At 44.7% G+C, this 18,617-nt stretch overlaps 1 protein-coding gene across 6 annotated transcripts in view; it reads right to left on the reverse strand.

Annotated features, from left to right (window-relative positions):
• FAT3 (FAT atypical cadherin 3) overlaps positions 1-18,617 on the reverse strand; it is a 396,494-nt gene that overhangs the window by 75,463 nt on the left and 302,414 nt on the right. For 4 of the 6 annotated variants that reach the window (XM_038761741.1, XM_038761739.1, XM_038761737.1 and 1 more), the window contains exons 5-10: positions 16,205-16,519; positions 13,593-13,803; positions 13,122-13,190; positions 6,057-6,196; positions 1,700-1,975; positions 424-634 (exon numbers count right to left, since the gene is read on the reverse strand). In XM_038761741.1, the coding sequence (XP_038617669.1) occupies positions 424-634; positions 1,700-1,975; positions 6,057-6,196; positions 13,122-13,190; positions 13,593-13,803; positions 16,205-16,519 (1,222 nt within the window). The remainder of the gene's footprint in view (positions 1-423; positions 635-1,699; positions 1,976-6,056; positions 6,197-13,121; positions 13,191-13,592; positions 13,804-16,204; positions 16,520-18,617) is intronic. The other 2 variants (XM_038761742.1, XM_038761740.1) reach the window with 1 other exon arrangement.

Consider the following 18,617-nt stretch of genomic DNA (forward strand, 5'->3'; position numbering starts at 1 on the left):
ACTATGTAATGTCCTGCCAACCTTCAATCCACTAATAGTACACAGTGAAGCGCTTAATGTGCGTGTAGAGCGCTGTACTAAGCGGTCAGTGAAATACAGTACAACGGAGTTGGTGGATCCGTTCACAACCACAAAGAACTCACAGTCTAGAGGGGGAGATAAACATTAACATAAAACACTTATGATATGTAATTTATAGATATGTACCTAAGTGCTGTGAGGCTGAGGGTAGGGCGAACACCAAATGCCCAAAGGTCACAGAAACAAGTGCACAACCAGTGCCGAAAGGACAGGGAGCTGGGGAAAAGAGGGTTTAATCGGGGAAGACCTCTGGAGCCTTGAGAGGGAATGGACAGAAGACACTGTTCCCTTGCGTTTACCTCCTGAATTGTGCTTTAAAGGGGGCAGTTAGACCGTTCTCACCTGCTTCTATGGTGTAGATGAGCTCCGCATTTTCCCCCTTGTCTTTATCCAGGGCTGTTACCTGCAGGACGGCTGACCCCAAAGCAGCCGATTCAAACATCGAGGCTTCGTACAAAGGGCTGGAAAAGTAAGGGCTGTGGTCATTCGCGTCTTCCACACTGACGATGACGCGGGCCAAGTTTCTTCGGTAGGGAAACTCCTGGTCACGGACCTTTGGACGAAAGGAAGGAGAAATGCATGTGACTCGCCAATCAGCTCTGCCAATCAAACAATCACTTATTAGGTGCGGATCACTGTTCTAAGTGCTAGTCAGTGTACTGAGCACCACTCAGCAGGAGGGGCAGGGCCATCCTGAGGTGGTGGCCCGGGATGACTGCTCCACTCCTCTATCCCCTAGAGAGGGTATAGGATAATAATAATAATGATGGCATTTATTAAGCGCTTACTATGTGCAAAGCACGGTTCTAAGCGCTGGGGAGTTTATAAGGTGATCAGGTTGTCCCACGGGGGGCTCACAGTCTTAATCCGCATTTTACAGATGAGGGAACTGAGGCACAGAGAAGTTAAGTGACTTGCCCAAAGTCACACAGCTGGCAATTGGCGGAGCCGGGATTTGAACTCATGACCTCTGACTCCAAAGTCCATGCTCTTTCCACTGAGTCACACTGGATCCAGCAGCAGGTAAAGATTTCATCCAGAATGCTTTTTTATGGTATTTGTTAAGGGCTTACTAAATGCCAGGTACTGTAATAAGTGCTGAAATAGGTACAAGGTAATCAGGTTGGACACAGTCCATGTCCCTCATGGAGCTCAGAGTCTTAATCCCCATTTTAATAATAATAATACTGATGGCATTTGTTAAGCGCTTACTACATGCAAAGCACTGTTCTAAGAACTGGGGAGGAGACAAGGTCATCAGATTGTCCCAGGTGGGGCTCACAATATTAATCCCCATTTTACAGATGAGGTAACTAAGGCACAGAGAAGTTAAGTGACTTGCCTAAAGTCACACAGTTGACGAGCAGCGGAGCCGGGATTTGAACCCATGACCTCTGACTCCCAAGCCCGTGCTCTTTCCACTGAGCCACGTTGCTTTTACAGGTGAGGGAGCGAGGCACAGAGAAGTGAAGCGACTTGCCCAAGGTCACGATGCAGATAAGTGACAGAGCAGGGATTAGAACCCAGGTCCTTCTGAGTCCCAGGCCCATGCTCCACCCTCTAGGCCACTCTGCTTAATGGCTAGAATTAAATGGTCCCATCTGCCCGGTCAGCTTACCATTACGTTGAGAATGTGTTTATCCTGGGCTTCGTGGTCCAGCCTCTCGGCCGTGTACAGGACTCCAGTGCCGGGATCGATCCTGAACTTCCTCAGGCTGACGGAGTCGATGCTGCTGTGGAGGCTGTAGCTCAGCTTATGCTTCTCGTCTCGGTCCGTCGCCTCGACTTGCAAGATCTCCGTGTCGGGGGGCACGTCCTCGGAAATGGTGACGTCGTAGCTCGGCTGTGAGAATTCTGGGCCGTTATCGTTATTATCCAGGACTTTGATGAAAACCTAAGGTCAGGAGAAGACAAGAGGAAATGAAGCCTGGCCTGCCCTACAGAGGGACGGTCGGCAGTAATAAGATGAGATCGGTTTCCTCCATTTGTGCGCTGGGAGGTCTGGGTCAGGCACATAGGAAGGCAGTCAGTGTGACCAGACAATCCCATCAGTTCCCAGTGGGAAAACATGAGGTAGAAAAGTAGAAGGATCCATTGCAGGAGCACTGAGTGAAAATGTTGGAAAAGAAAACCTAAGGTCGCCTTAAAAGGAAAGAAATCTGGGATCTGACTCTAAGCTCCTTGTGGGCAGGTTATGTGTCTGCCCACTCTGTTTTATTGTTCTCTCTCAAGTGCTTAGTATGGTGCTGTGCACACGATAAGCGCTCAATAAATACCATTCACTGGTTGATCTGATGCACACTTTTTACATCCACGAGGGGTGTGCACACACACAGACACACACACTTTGTCTCCACTTGGGTGACGTCCTCTGAGGGCTCTGACTGGTTTGTAGATGGCTCCCAAGCAGCCGTTGGTAGGGAAGCCTGGGCCATCGGATGGATAGGAGCAGGAGAAAAGAAGCAGGAAGAACAGTAAAAGAAAGGAGGCAGGAGCTGGGTTCTGAAAACCTGGAGCCAGCAGGACATTGGGGGAGATAAATCAATTTATTGAGCACTTAGTTTGCAGAGCACTGAACTAAACGCTTGGGAGAGTACAATATAACAATAAAGAGACCCAATCCCTGCCCACAATCAGCTTACAGTCTAGAGGGGGAGACAGACATTAATATAAATAAATTACGGTAAGGCACAGATAGGACTGAGAGAAGGGATAATAATAATAAATAATTGTGGTATTTGTTAAGCTCTTACTATGTGCCAGGCGCTGTACTAAGTGCTGGGGTGGATACAGGCAAATCAGGTTGGACACAGCCCCCTGTCCCACATGGGGCTCACAGTCTCAATCTCTATTTTACAGATGAGGTAATTGAGACCCGGAGAAGTAAAGTGACTTGCCCAAGGTCACACAGCAGAGATGTGGCGGAGCCGGGAATAGACCCCATGACCTTCTGACTCCCGTGCTCTATCCACTATACCATACTGCTTGTAGCGAGTCAGGGTGACATAGAAGGGAGTCGAAGAAAAAGAGAAGAGCTTAGGGAAGGCCTCTTAGAGGAGATTTGCCTTCAAAAGGCTTTGAAGCTGGGGAGACTAATTGTCTGTCAGATTTGAGGAGCAAGGGCATTCCATGACAGAGTCAGGACATACTCCATAAAGTTGTTGCAATTCTCTCATTTGGTCAGCCAGTTCAACCACCTCATCTGAGTTCAAATGGGTTCTCCAAATCAGTGGCCAGGCCAGTTATCCAAATCCTTTTGTTCACAAAAATCTCCTCACAATGCCTCTCCAGTCCCACGAGGTGACTGAGCAAACCCGTCCAGAGAGCACCTTGGAAGTTCGTCCTTCTTCCAGCGTTTCAGAGTTCCAGAAAAATCGGCCCTCGGATACTGTCTAATTGACAGTCAGGATAAGTGTTCCGCTTTGAAAGGCTTCCTCCTCCCCACTTGCTTCCTATTTCCCACAGTTAAAGCAGTTTCAAATAAAGGATATTGGCGACTACTGAGCTTATAAATTAGAGAGCAACCCTCAAAGAATTACCGACGACTTTGTATTCAGAATGTTAAGTGAAAGGCCTCCTGGAACACAACTGAATCCGAGCAGGATAAAACCTGACTCAGGAAGTCTCTCTCCAAAGCTGTTTTTCATGTGGCCCATCGCAAATACCTTTGGTTTATTCACAACCATTTCAGACAAAAACCTGGGCCAGTGCCCAGCCTTGTCTCACAAGAGCTCCAGGAACGAAGGATGCTTATGGCTAATTGCGTGGTCAGGGCCCTATGTTGCACTAACAGCTTATTAAGTCCTTGAATGAGTAGACCTCGCCTCACGCTCCTTAGCCCGGTTTAGGGATTTTGGATCGTTTTCAGTGTTACGGCTCCACGCATTTTCCATATCTTTAAAACCTTTGTTCCAGAAATTGTTTCTGGAATGCCTCTGACACCCTCCAATTCTCTAGGGGTGGGGAAAAATGGCCGGTCATTCGTTTACATAGTGGACAGTCTGTTTTTCAGCTGATCAGTTCCTGTCTGGAAAGCATGCAGAGCTAAATCAACTTTATGCTTAGAATTTCTCCTTCCCGTGCTGAGCCTTCATCTCCCTTGGCTCCTAGTACCAAGTTCTGTGGACTGGGAGTGACTACCATGTGTGGAAGGGCTCGTGGAGGGAATGCCAGGGGTTGGAAGTAGTTGGGGGTTGGAGAGGGGAGGTTATCAGGATACTCTAAAGAAATGCTGTAAATTCAGATGGATGTGAGCAGATTGGAAGGATGTCTGCATGACATCATGTTACACACTAGTGTAAAATGTGACATCACATGTGGCAAGGGCTGGCTTTTCTGAGTGCCACTGGTGGCTAACAAGTGTTTACTATGTGCCATGCACTGTACTAAGCACAGAGGTGGATACAAAATCATTAGGTTGGACACAATACCTGTCCCACATGGAGTTCAGAGTTTAGGTAGGAGGGAGCAGGATTTCATCCTCATTTTACAGAGGAGGAAGTTGAGGCACTTAGAAGTGCCTTAACAAAGGTCACACAGCACACAGGTGGCAGAGCCTGGGATTAGAACCCAGGTCCTCTGGTTCCCAGGCCCGTGCTCTTTCCAATGGAGGTCACCTTGTTTCGTCCCATTGTGGAAACTATTTTTATAACTGGACTGCCATGAGTGTGGCACATCAAGTGTGATCCTATGAATAAATCAGGGAATGAACTATTAGAACAAACCATTTTCTTCCTGCACCATGCCTTAACCAGGAAGGCTCAATTCTGAGGGGGAGAAAGATCAGACAGCCAGCCTGTTCATTACTTCGCCCATTGGCCAGGAGACTTTTTTTAAAAATCCCTCATACCTTTCAATATTAATATCTGCTCTCTGGAAAGACAGCCAGCTCTGCATTCCAAAAGTGCCACTTAGGGGTCACCATAAAGTCAGAAAAACAAACTCCTCAGTAGTGAAAACTGGGGAGAGTTAAAGGGTGGTTGGTAGGATGGAGAACAGGGGAGGATACTGGATGCCCTAGTCCCACTAGAATCCAAATCTGTGGGCCTTCCCAGACTGAGCCCCTTCCTTCCTCTCCCCCTCCTCCCCCTCTCCATCCCCCCATCTTACCTCCTTCCCTTCCCCACAGCACCTGCATATATGTATATATGTTTGTACATATTTATTACTCTATTTATTTATTTTACTTGTACATATCTATTCATTTTATTTTGTTAGTATGTTTGGTTTTGTCTCCCCCTTTTAGACTGTGAGCCCACTGTTGGGTAGGGACTGTCTCTATATGTTGCCAATTTGTACTTCCCAAGCGCTTAGTACAGTGCTCTGCACACAGTAAGCGCTCAATAAATACGATTGATGATGATGATGACGACACAGAGACCTCAGCTCTTTGAAACCAACAGCGAGAAAAGAGAAGTGCACGGCAGTCAGTATACCAGTCAATTTTTCTCCTTGGCCTTTATCTGGTTTTCCCAGTGGGAGATTGAAGAATGTGCCCATCCATTGTTATGCTGATCCTGCCCTTTCCCTACCAGCTGCAGTCTCTGGCACATTCCCCCCCACGCGCCCCCAGGGCCTCCTCCCCCACACCCCCAGGCCCATCCCAATCAAAGCATCTGGGAGATCCCCCTGTCCTCTCAAGACCATCGACTGCTGTAGGCACATGCTCTCCTCTTTGTGACTATAGGTCCCAGAAGGTCTTGGGCTGACAGAAGTCCCTCAGCCATCCCCTCGCTGTTCAGCCTGCCTCTTGCCTTGGGCCCACCGACTCCAGCCCAACTACTGACAATGCCTCAGCGCTTAACAAATACCATCATTATTATGTCCTAAGATAGTCCAAATCTAGGGCTCTGAGCTACCAACCGCCGGCAAACTTCTCATCAGAGGGAAATGAAATCTACACACCCTCCCTGCCCACATCTTGAACTTGGTTGGGACCTCCTAGAGCTCCAGAGCTGAGTAACATAACGTTCTACCTGAGTGACAGCGACATTTGTTCCATCGGTGACCTCCACTGTCATGTTGTAGATGGACCTCTGTTCTGCATCCAAAGGTTTCGCGATGACGATCGTTCCAACACCCTTCTCTGTGTCGAAAGAGCTGTCAGAATTCCCCCCTGATGGTTTCACAGAAACAAAAGGAAATTAGCATACCTCAGAAATGGATACTTCCGTTGAAAATGTTCATTTGCGAGGGAGCCTTTCTATAAATACCTTCAGACCAACATCCCTACGGCTCCATTTTGTCCACATTCAATGGGATGTCTTTGTTCTAAACTAATTTATATTTCAAAGCACAGCCTCTTTGCAGCAAAAGAAATGCCAAGAAAAATGTATTGCACAGAAAAGGCTCAGCAAAATCATTAGGGTAAGTGAAGCCTAAACACTGAGTCTGGAGAACATACATAGAATATTATACCTTCTAAAACTCCTTCTCCCTTCTGTGCCATAAATCTCAGACCTTATAGGCTTATCCTTTCAAGTTAATTTTAAATCAACATCCAGTACCAGAAGTAAAAGAATGAATGGATACACTGCCATTCACACCAGGACCGATGACAAACATTTGGTGGCAGACTTCAAATCCCATTAGTCTTCAGAGGTAAATTTTCAAATAAATGGGTGGGTAAAATATCAGGTGCTTTTCAGTTTCATTTTCTTAAAATGTTCTGTTCTCGCAAGCTTTGTTGGAAGAATGAAACTGTCCCAGAAATAATTCATTACCAACCCACAGTGAGAATTATTTTCTAAAACAGTGAAGAAGCAATTGAGGCAAACCTGGAGGCATTGATAATTGAGGCATTTAAATAGAAACCATCTTGTGGTACAGATTTAGGAAACAACTTTTTAATAGAGGTAATGTTCACAATGGAAGTGATTTGAGAATGTGTCTGGGACAGCAACTCCACTGCCAAAAGGGGTTATTTTAATGGTACTTGTTAAAGTGCTTACTATGTTCCAGGCACTATATTAAAGGCTGGGGTTGATACAAGTTTAGCTCATATTCTTAACTCCCATTTTACAGATGAGGTAACAGGCACAGAGAAGTGAAGTGACATACCCAAGACCACACTGCAGACAAGTGGCAGAGCTGGGATTAGAACTCAGTTCCTTCTGATTCCTAGGCCCATCCACTGGGGTCATGCTGCTTCTCTGAGTTACATCTACCTCTTCCTTTGAATGGCCTAACACGCTGTTTAAGATAATTTCTCAGCGAGAAATTTCTAGAGAGGAAGGGAAGGTTGGAAGAGTTGCCGAAGGCAACCCACTACAATTTCACAAGCTCTATTTATTTTAGATTAGAAATTTCATTTCGCTGATTAATTTTCTTCTTGGACAGTAATTTTACTGTACTATCACACATAATGAAAAATCTTTTATTGCATTTTAAAACTCGGGAAAAAGCCTCCTTGCATTTCATTCTGCAGGTCAAATAACAATGCCTTTCCTTTAAGATGCTAAGTGGATAAATATTTTAGGACGTAATACAGAGTTTAGTTTTGGTACAAATACTGAAATTTGCTAATATATGACATAAAGAGATCTATAGCCTGCTTTTTTCCTGTGACATATTTTTCAAACGCTCAGAATTGCAGCTGTCACAGGTACTTATGGCCATTTAATTGCTAGTGAGCACATAATTGCCCTTGACATTTAATTAAAGTTATGGTGATATCAAGGTATCGGAGAATTGCTCCGAGAATATAGACTTTAAAAAAAATCAGTTAAAAATATATGCCCTTCCAACTAATGTATTTAATTAATTTACTGCACAGTACTACAAAATCAACTTCATCAGCTGCACAAAATCTTCTGAAGTCCAGAATTCAAAAACTCAGATGAAGAAATTTGAGGTGAAAGGAATGAAGCCTTGGGACAGAATTTCCTTTTCAAAGGGAGTGTTTCCCCTGTGATAACCATGAGACATAAATGGAAAGACTCTAGTTCAGGATGCTTAGTAACCACTTAATAAGCCATAAAAACTCATGTGTTACCAGTGGGCACCTCCCATGAAAGCTTTTGAAGCATCAGGAACAAAAAACAAAACAAAAACCTAGTCAAAAATGTAAAAGTGCCTGCCACGTCAAAGCCAGTGTAGAGCTGTAGTGGAATCTTCCACTGTGGCCACAGATAAAAAATCCTTTCTTTGTGCTCCTTTCCAAACAGCTGGCAAGCGTTTGACTTTCATATGTCTATTTCAACTTGTGAGGCTATTTCTATATGCATTTACATACACAGATCTCTAAATAAGATGTAAATGCACACAGAAATATTTACACTCAAGTTGAAGCAGATTTATAAATCTCTAATGGTGAATCTATAAATTTTGGCATTGACAGCTGTTCTTTGTTTTCAGAGAAGGCTCTGCAGACATTAAGATTTTACACAAGGGGCAAGATAAAGGCAAATTCGGCTGGTACATCAAGTTTGAGTTGGGCAAGGAACGCAATGTATTGGGCTTATTTTCTAACTCCATTTGGGGTGAGCAGATGCCCCTGTTTTAGGGCAGTTCTGCCTCCCATTCCTTCATAAAAACCACCAGTGAACACCACACATTTTAGCCACAGGACTTCACAAGGAGAAGCTGAGGTCTAGGCAGCCATATGCCCAATCTCACTCAAATCACGTGAACAAAGAATGGCTAAATTCAGTTCTGGGAATCGTGAGATCAAAAAACAGAAATACTTCGATGAGAATAGAGTGATGAGAGTCCATTTCAATTTTGTCTTAGCTAATGACCACAGATGATGGCAGCACTTTATTCTGTTTATACAGGGTGATTTTCTGATGACAAGGATTTGAAAGATGACCCTATGAATATGTAAAGATCAAATTCAAAATCTTGAATTATTGTTACATATTTTGGTTTCATACTATTTTATATATATGCATATATATATGGTATTTTTATCCTTTCTTCTTAACACATTTCTATTAGATGGATCAATTTTTTGGATTGTGGGGAAAAATGAATACTTGATAAGCATTTTCTGTATTTTTTCTTATGGGAAATGCTTATCAAGGACATTCTTGTTTTTAATTAGCATTCTATTTGCTAATAGGATAATTAATAATTAATGCTAATTTTAATTAGCATCATATTTGCATGGAAACCATTTAAAGTGGTGACTGGGGTGAAGAGGTATTTAGGGTTCTAAGGACAAGAATTAGCAATTCCCACTACTTGCTGGGAGAATATTCCCCTATGGGTCATTTTTGACAAAGGGTCCAAACGATGCCTAGTTATTTTGTATCTACCCCGGCACCTAGTACAGTGCTTGGCATAGAGTAAGCGTGTAGCAAAAACCACAATTATTATGCCAGAATTTAAATGATGCAGAATCTAGACCAGACCAATGGTTGCTCAGCAATCCCGGTGTGACCAAGTTGTCTTCTATTTTAGCAGCAATCACTCCCGTACCCCTCCTTCTAGGTCCCCGTGTCAAGGCTTTTCTTTCTTTGGGGAACGGGTTTCACGACCCCTGTATGAGGATGGCATCCACAACTCAACATGAACAATTCCATTGGCGGTGTTTGTTTAGACACAGAGCACTTCCTCAAAGCCCATACACAACATGCAAAGCAAGAGTCCATTAGCTGCCTCAGTGCGACGGTAAGAAAGTGGGGGAAAGCCACTGACAAGCGTTTCTCAAAACGGTGGGGATTAGAAAAGGAAGCACTGCAGAGGTGCGGCGGAGAGGGCTATAAGCAAGGTTGTGAACAGCTAGCTCTCTAACTGGACCATTCCAAGGCCTTGGGGGAACCATCAGGCTATTTTTAACCAAGATGGGTGCAGGACAGTACCTGCGGAGGAGACACTAAACACGCTGGATTGGGATCAAAATTCCATGGGCTTGGTGTTTCGTGGAATGAAAACTCAACCCAGCAGGTAGGCCAGGCTTAAAATGATTTCAAAAGAAGCTCTGTCAACCGAAGGACTAAGCCGGAGGGGAGTTTTGGAGTGCACTTTTGCAGCAATGCCGTCAAACCAAGGCTCAGCAATGTTTCCACTTCAAGGAGGGTGGAGATTTTCCCTACCTTTACAACCCCAATGCAAATGGCATTTTCTCATGGGAAAACTTCCACTGATCTGACAATAATGTAGTCTTATTCTATTTTATGGGTTCTTGTTAAAAGTGGTGGTCACTAAAACCTACAGTCACCAAGAAAATAATGACTTTGATGGTCTCGCAAACGCAGACATGCAGAGTTTGAATGACGACAGCCCACCTCAAGCTGCTCATCTTGGTTGAGAACGTAATCTAAATTTCGGAGATGAAGTTGAAAGTGAATGCTACATTTTGGCCTTTTTTTGCTCTAGGAGAGGAGAAGTGCAATAACTGGAAATGCAAATTTAAATTCAACACAGGAGAGAGTAGGTGGAGATCAGAAAGAAGTGATAAGAAGTCATTCTGCTAATGATTCTTGTTTCAAACGCCCCCACTGGATTAAAACATTAAAAGGTGAGTTCAGCCTTTTGATCTTCCTACCAAAGGCTGTTCACTATTGTCCTGGTGAAAGCGCTTCTGGGAAAAAGACTATTTTGCTGTTTTTGGCAAGTTTGGAGGAAATAAGAAGTAAAATGCCTGATAGCAAGCCCTGAGACAGAAAGCTTTGTATGGGAGGGACATGTGAACTGGAGGACACAAAAAAGGCCATGAAATCACCCAGAAGTCCATAGATCAAGCGATCAGAGTTCTGGGATCAAGAAATGGTCACTCACTATGGGTATTCTAATGACACCAAGCCACAAATCAAAATGTGAAGTATGGAAATAGTAACCTACACATTCACTAGACAGATCAGACCTGCTTCCATGGAGATTTCAAGAAACCAGAGAAAGAGAAACTGCTGCTGCTCTGAGCCACCAGGTGTGCATAACACCCCTGTATGAAAAAATACCAAGTAGTTGTTAATTCCTTGGGGATGAGTAGACGCCAAGTGCAGTGTGGGAATGATGACTCTGACTTTGGAGTCTGTCCCGTTGGGATGAGAGAAGCTTCAAGGGTAAGATGGATGGCTTCGCTAACTTCCGTAGACCAAGCGACTGCAGGCTGAGGTACCCAACAGCCAAAAAGGGGATTTTGCTTTTGAGATGGACAAAAAAGGAATGAATCAAAAGAAGTGCTGGTAAAACTCTCCAAATTTGGTGGGAAAAGAAACCCGGGGGCTTTGGAGATACCTTTAGCTGGATTTGAGAGACTGGACAAAGTTGAGCTTTAAGGCAATGATCTAGAATCACACATTTCTCCACATTCAGCATCATGAGATAAACAGGAAAATAAAGGCTGGGTAAGCACTGCGGCTTCCAGGTCCTGAGGTCTGCCATTTTCCACGCCATTTCCTTTCCCTCATGGATGGAGGGTGCTTAGATTTTACTGAGCTCCAGGGGAAAGAATGATCTTTCCATTGAGGCTTCTTTCCCGAGGCGCAGTTGTTGAAGCTCATAAAAATCCCTTCAAGAGACATTGTTTGGAACACGCAGCTTCAGAGTCTGTGTATCATAAGTGCAATTTAATGAACTGCGATATCACTGCCTTCCTCCGTATTCTCATTGGCACGAGGTATTCTTCTTGGGCATAGGCACCTGGAGGAACAATGCTAGAGAACATTTGAAAACTGGACCTGCATCACTAATGAATGTGATTGTGGAAAGAGTGATGATGGCAGGAGGGGATGGTGGTCACATGATCCGGTTTCAGAAGCAGCTGGATCACAAGCACAAACCACTCTACCTCCTCTAAGAAAACATTCCAGGGAACTGAAAGGATATGAACAACAGAGGAAATGCAGAGGTAGAAAGGCACGTTTTCCGCAGAAGTGACGTCAAACCAGCCCTTGACTCGAAAGGACTGAAAGAAGAAAATAATGGAAGCACCTGGTTTTACTGACATTTATAATCACTTTGGCCAGAACACGTGTTTTCACTCTAAGCTTTGGAAAGAATGTGATGGCAGGATTAGGGAGCGTTTTTCTGATCACGCTTTCCTGGATGGATCGGGATGTGATGTTGGAAGAAATGGCTGTGAACATGCAGACAGTGTTAGGGTTCTAGAACTGGCTGCACTGCAGAGGATGACGGGGTAACACTGATCTATTATTGCACCAGAAACCTGCAGAAGGCTTCTGAGGAGGTTCCTGAGAATTCAGAAAGGCCATTTTACTAGGAGGTGCTCCAACTGATTTTCAGCCCGGCTTCAGTGAAAAGGACTTGGGGAGAGGGTGAGGCTACTCCACAGCATGCTCTCTCACAGACAGAATGACACAAGCCCTTCCTAACCTGTGCCCTATGGCTGGGCGGGAAGACTTGGAAAACAATGAACCTCTCAGAATCAACCTCTTCCACCCTCCCTGCCTCACTAACAAACTGGAAGAAGGGGAAGTTGGCTCCCTGAGCATCAGAGCCAGAACTCATCTAACGCTCTCTGAAATGGCCTCTTTGCCCCAGAAGATTTTCTTTCCCTTATCTTTATACTTTCTATCTTGCCCACCTCCATTTTGTGTCATGCTTGTGCAGCCCTCCAGAGTTTTCACTCCTCCATCTTTTCCCACCTTGGCTCAGTTCTACCCCTTTCAAAGGTGTTATGGCTTGGTTCCTGAGAGCCACCCACTGGACCTAACTGCTCCTTCCATTTCCTGGAAGGAACTGACAAAATCTGATGGATAACTCCCCTGGCCATTCTCCTGGGGCAGTGGTATGGGGATTCTGGCTTTGGGGCTTTGCTGCTTGGAGGAAAACGGCATTGTGCTGCAAAAAACGGTGGTGCTGAAAAAATTTTAATTTTGAAAAATGGCAAAGACTCGGGCCAAATCCACCAACCAACTTGAACAGACCAGAAAAACAAACAAACCCAAAACCCAAAGGAAAGGAATTGGATACAAGTAACACTGGAGCTGGTAGAGGTGCGGATGAGATCAGTAGCCTGCACTTCACCCTGTCATAGGCAGTTATGAAAGATGCAATTTAATTTGCTTCAAAAAACCCGTAAAAAGGCAGATTGGATAGCTGTATTTTAGCAAATGTGTTTGCACTAAGGGTACCTTCTGTTGAACAGTTCTGCCCACAAGCTGTCTGTAGAATATAGAACATCTCTCGAGCATGCTTGCCGCCTTGAAGCAGGCCAGTCGGGAGCAGAAAAAAAAAAAAAGAACAGAATGCAGAAAAAAAGTGAAGAAAAAGAGAGAAATGAAGGACAGCAAGTCTCAGTACCATCAATACATTTAGAAATGAGATTAGCAAAGTGTGACAATAGAATTTAAATGACACACAGAGAGACACTCAAGTTGCAGTAAATAACAAACTAGGAAAAAAAACCAGCCAAATAGCGCTTTCGGTTCAGCTTAGCTACAGAATCGTAATGAAAGCACGGATAGGTTATTCTTTTTACAGCTCAACTGGCCATCCAGCACTAAATACCTTTAAATCTTAGTGCTAACAGTTAGGTTTTTGCTGTTAAATCCATTCGGCCAAGGACTATATCCATTGACTACCTCTCTGCAATAAGGACTTACCAACAACATCAAACCAGAGAGGGATATTAGGAGGTTGCACAGAGACGACCCCCACGATTTCAGTAACTTTGTCACTCTCCATGACAGTGAAGTTGTAGAATGGCTCATCGAAGGTCAGAGGAGTTGGGGATGGAGGTGGCTTCTTAATCCACTCGATGTGAAGTCGGGCAGTGGAAGATTTCTGAGGGCGTCCATTATCTACGGCTTTGATCTAACCACAGATGGGGAGAACACAGAAGATAACAACAACAATGGTAATGATAATAATAGGGTATTTGCTAAGTGCTTACTATGTGTCAAGCACTATAATAATAATAAGGATGTTGGTATTTGTTAAACGCTTACTATGTGCCAAGCACTAAGTGCTGGGGTAGATAATAATAATAATAATAATGATGATGGTATTTGTTAAGTGCTTACTATGTGCAAAGCACTGTTCGAAGCGCTGGGAAGGTTACAAGGTAATCAGGTTGCCCCACGGGGGGCTCAGTTTTAATCCTCATTTTACAGATGAGGTAATACACACAGGGAAGTTAAGTGACTTGCCCAAAGTCACACAGCTGACAGTTGGCCAATCATCCAATCAGTAGAGAAAAGCCCACTTAAAACACAGTAGTCCAAAGGAGTAACCATATAAAAATCCATCCACTGTCCCAATCCCACAAGGTGAATTGCATAAATGAATAAACTCACCCCAAAGCCAAGACAAAAGGCTCACAGGTAACACAGGCCTCTTTTGAAGGGGTTAAAAACTAAGTGGGGTAGTGATGTTGAGGACGGGGGGGTGGGGGTGAGGGCTATCTATTCCATTCTGCTTTTACAAAGACAAAGCCCTTCCAAAAAAATGGCTGTGTTTCCTTGAAGTCGATCTTTTTTTTTAATGTAAGAGGGAATAGCTGACTGTCAACTATCCACGGAAAGGGAGGGACTGAGCAGGGATCCAATGGACAATGGAAATCTACAGGTAATCTGAAGACATCACTTTGGCTGATAGCTTCAATCACGTTTGCACGTTGAAACAGAGTTGCTAGAGAAGGGAGAAAGGGACTGGGTTGGCATTTTCCCCTCCTTTTGTTTCTTCTGCCCACTTTCTGGCAGGGGCTTTAATGAGAGCCAGGCAGCAGGAGGGGAAAATGAGAAGCAAGGACCTGCCATAATTCCCTCACAGGCCTCTGAATTTCTAGGTGTTGACTGCATAGATGAGTAGCCTCGGGCAAGAGGGAAGTTAGTTAATCCAGGAGGAGGAGGCAATGATTGCTGGAGACTATGCCCACATCCCTCCCAATGTTCAGGTGGCTGGGCTTGTATCAAGGCCAAGGGCCTTTGGTATTTAACCCCCCTCCCACCCCTGCAGCACTTATATCTACATCCTTGTACTCTGCTGCTTACCAGACCTGTACTTTACTCTAATGTCCCACTCCCCGGCTAGACTGTAAGATTCTTGAGGGGAGGGTTCAATGCTTACCAACTCTATCCTATTCTCCCAGGAGCTTAATACAGTGCTCTGCACACAGCAAACACTGTATCAATACGACTGACTTTTAAAATGGCATTTGTTACATGCTTACCCTGTGCCATGCACTGTACTTAGTGCTGAGGTAGACACAGGATAATCAGTTTGGACACAGTCCCTAATAAGAGTCACAGTCTTAGCCCCTATACAGTCTTAATCCCTATTTAGAGATGAAGTAACTGAAGCCCATATAAGTGAAGTGACTTATCCAAGGTCACACAGCAGATGAGTGGTGAAACCGGAATTAGAGCCTGGGTCCTCTGACTCTGAGGCTGGAGCTCCATCCACTAGACCACGCTGCTTCCTTGTATCCGAGTGACTGAGTGAAGATGCCTGGTTTTCCTCTGGGGTCTCTTGCCTGAGCTCTGGAGTAATCCAGGAGAGGGTGGGAGCTGGGCTCTGGGAATTAGGCATGGAGCAAGCTGGTACCGTGAAGGTAAATTTGTTAACGGCATCTGATTTGGGGCCATGGAAAACGTACTTCCAGGATAGTTTTCCAGCATTGGTTACAGAGCATTACCAGTGGGAGAGCACCTTTGTAAGAATATTGTGTGGTCCCATCTGTTCTAGAGGGTCACTCGCTGCTTGGCTGCAGCGAAGGAGGTCCTGAGTCTTAGAAGGGTGAGGACCAGGATGGGGTGGGCTTCAAGTGGCCTGAAAGCCACCACTTCGGATCTCTCCAGCCTCGACTACAAACCTTCAGATCTTGTAAGAAACCTGGGCTGGGCAGAGTTCCCAAAGCTGCCAGGGTGATCAGATGAACCCAGCTGTCTTGCCTTCTAAAACTACTGAGTTAAACAAGCAAGCACCAGAGGTAGGAAAGAGCCCAGGGCTGGGATTCCGGCAGCCCCGATCCTATCCCTGGCCCTGCCCGGGCCTGCTGTGTGACCCTGTGTGAGTCACTTAACCTCTCTGGGCCTCAGTTTCCTCATCTGTAAAATGGGAAAAAGACAGAACGTGAGCCATGTGTGGGACAGGGACTTTGTCCAATCAGACAACCTTATGTGTATTCCTGCATTTCAGCCGAGAGTAAGCACTTAATAAAAACCATAATTAAATATCCTGGTGCTTTTTCTATTTGAACTTAGGAAATGCTTACTGTTAGGATGTCGTAACTCCCTGCTGTGAACTGCTTCCTGGAAGAAACCATGCCGGTTTTAGGGTCAATAAAGAACTTCCCGTCGTCATTGCCATCCACGATGCTGTAGGAGATCTCCGCATTGGGGCCTTCATCTTTGTCAAAGGCGAAAGCTCTGTATATGGGCTCCCCTCTCTTCTTGCGGTCTCGTTCGGGGAGCTTGATCTGATACACTTTTTCTGGAAACTGAGGCTTGTTGTCATTTTCATCCAGCACCTGTACCACCACCCAAACTGTTGACTGCTTCGGGGAGGAACCCCCATCTGTCACAGTCACCTAAATTAAACAACAAAAGAGGTACACAGTGTCTTAAGATGGCAGAGAGAATTTACACACTCCCCTTTTTTAATTAAGAGGTAACTTCACTACATGCTGAACATGGGCAGAGCTTTTCTCAAAATCAATGAGGGCTTTCAACTGGCTCTTTTTAAAATAAATTCTGGAAGGATCTCTATCATTTTTTCATTCATCACCTCTTGAATGTGACAGCTCACAGATTTTCCAAAGTGCCAATGAACACAGAGGTGCATTTATTCCAGGGGGCACAGGGGTGGATTCTGACTACTAACTTCAGTTCTTCACTATATAGAACATTTGGAAAAGTGAGAAGAGAAAAATGTGTCAATCTGAAGAATATAAATTAAACCCTTTGTAACTCTGAAGAGTCAACTGTATTTGTTCTCTGAAATACTGGAGGAACATCTGAGTGGAGATAACCACATTCTTACGTAATTGAAGAACATTTCTTTGAAAACAATACCAGTTTATATTTCTGGATTCATTTCTCCCAAGATCACATTTCACAAAACCCACATGCACACACACAAATTGGAATGGAGGCGACATCATTTCAGGTCTTGCTCTCTTGGATAGGTCGATTCCTGGAATCCTACATCCTGCTGGCAGGGGTGAGTGGGGGTATTACAGTCATAAGTCTGGCTCTGTTGACCATTTCACACTGATTCTTCGGTGCTTCCCTCCTCTGTGGCTTTTTTTTGTTTAAAAGCCCCTATCCAGAATCCTTTCTGTCCCAACAACCAGCCAGTAGCACAATACCTCCTCACCTATTGTCAATACATGCAGATATCCTGCAGCTGAATATAAGTTTCGGCATTAAAGTGGTAGTAATGCATACAGGATCTGGGCTTAATGATTCCATGAAAGAAGATAATGTTTTCATCCTGGCCCATTTCTCCTGAGTTTCTGTTCTTGTTGCTATCTGCTGTGGTTTCCACTTTAGAGAGAGCTGGAATTATAGGCACAGGGAATTGGCAGCTTCCCCCTATTCCTAGCAGTAGATTGGGCAGCCATCTTCTCCTGTTCCCAACCCTGGTGTGACCACTTCTGGGGGTGAGGGGGAGAGGTGTAGAGTGCTGAAGATATGTCATGGGTTAATAATATCAATAATGGTAATAATAATTGTGGTATTTGTTAACATCTACTATGTATCAAGCATTGTACTAAGCCCTGGGGTAGATAAAAGATAATTAGGTGGGACGAAGTCCTGCCCCACATGGGGCTCACAGTTTAAGGAGAAGGGACAACAGGTACAGAATCTAAATTTTATAGATGAGTCAACTGAAGCACAGAGAGGTTAAGTGACTAGAGCAAGGTCACCCAGCAGGCAAGTAGCACAGCTGAGATTGGAACCCAGGTCCTCTGACTCCCAAGCCCGTGATCTCTCTCCAGGCCTTGGATAAACACAAATGAGCAGAAAGAGCAGAAACCTCTGGGAGCCTTAGCATTCTCAACTTGCATTACGGGAGTTCCACCAGCGCTATCTACCAGCCTTGGCCAGCTGGGGAGACGATTAACAACATCGTGATGAGGGCCAATGTCATCATCATCACCACCCTCCTCCTCCTCCAAGTGCATGTGTCAACCAGTTTCAGGTTTGCTGCAATGCATGGCCTTCAAACTGTTTCAAGTCCATCCCCACTCGGTGGTGATTTACAATAGTAACCCGTACAGAGAACATAAAGAAGGACCAGTTAGAGTCACCTGCAGCATGGATGTTTTCTAAGATGGGGATGGGGGGCAGTGGGGCTAGACCCTCATTGTGTGCATACCTCCTACATAACCAAACTCCAGAAAATGCTAACTTCCTCTCACTGCCATACTGAGCTTGCTAGGACCCACTAACACACAACGGGGAAATTGTTTGCACAGCATCTTCTATAATAATAATAATGATGGCATTTATTAAGCACTTACTATGTGTGAAGCACTGTTCTAAGCACTGGGGAGGTTACAAGGTGATCAGGTTGTCCCACGGGGGGGCTCACAGATCTTCTATATGTACTGAACTCTCCCAAACACTTTGCCCAGTATCCAGGACACAGCAGGCACTCAATAAATACTACTGATTGATGCT

This window comes from Tachyglossus aculeatus, chromosome 20 (genome assembly GCF_015852505.1).
Source record: "Tachyglossus aculeatus isolate mTacAcu1 chromosome 20, mTacAcu1.pri, whole genome shotgun sequence".
NCBI classification, from domain to species: domain Eukaryota; kingdom Metazoa; phylum Chordata; class Mammalia; order Monotremata; family Tachyglossidae; genus Tachyglossus; species Tachyglossus aculeatus.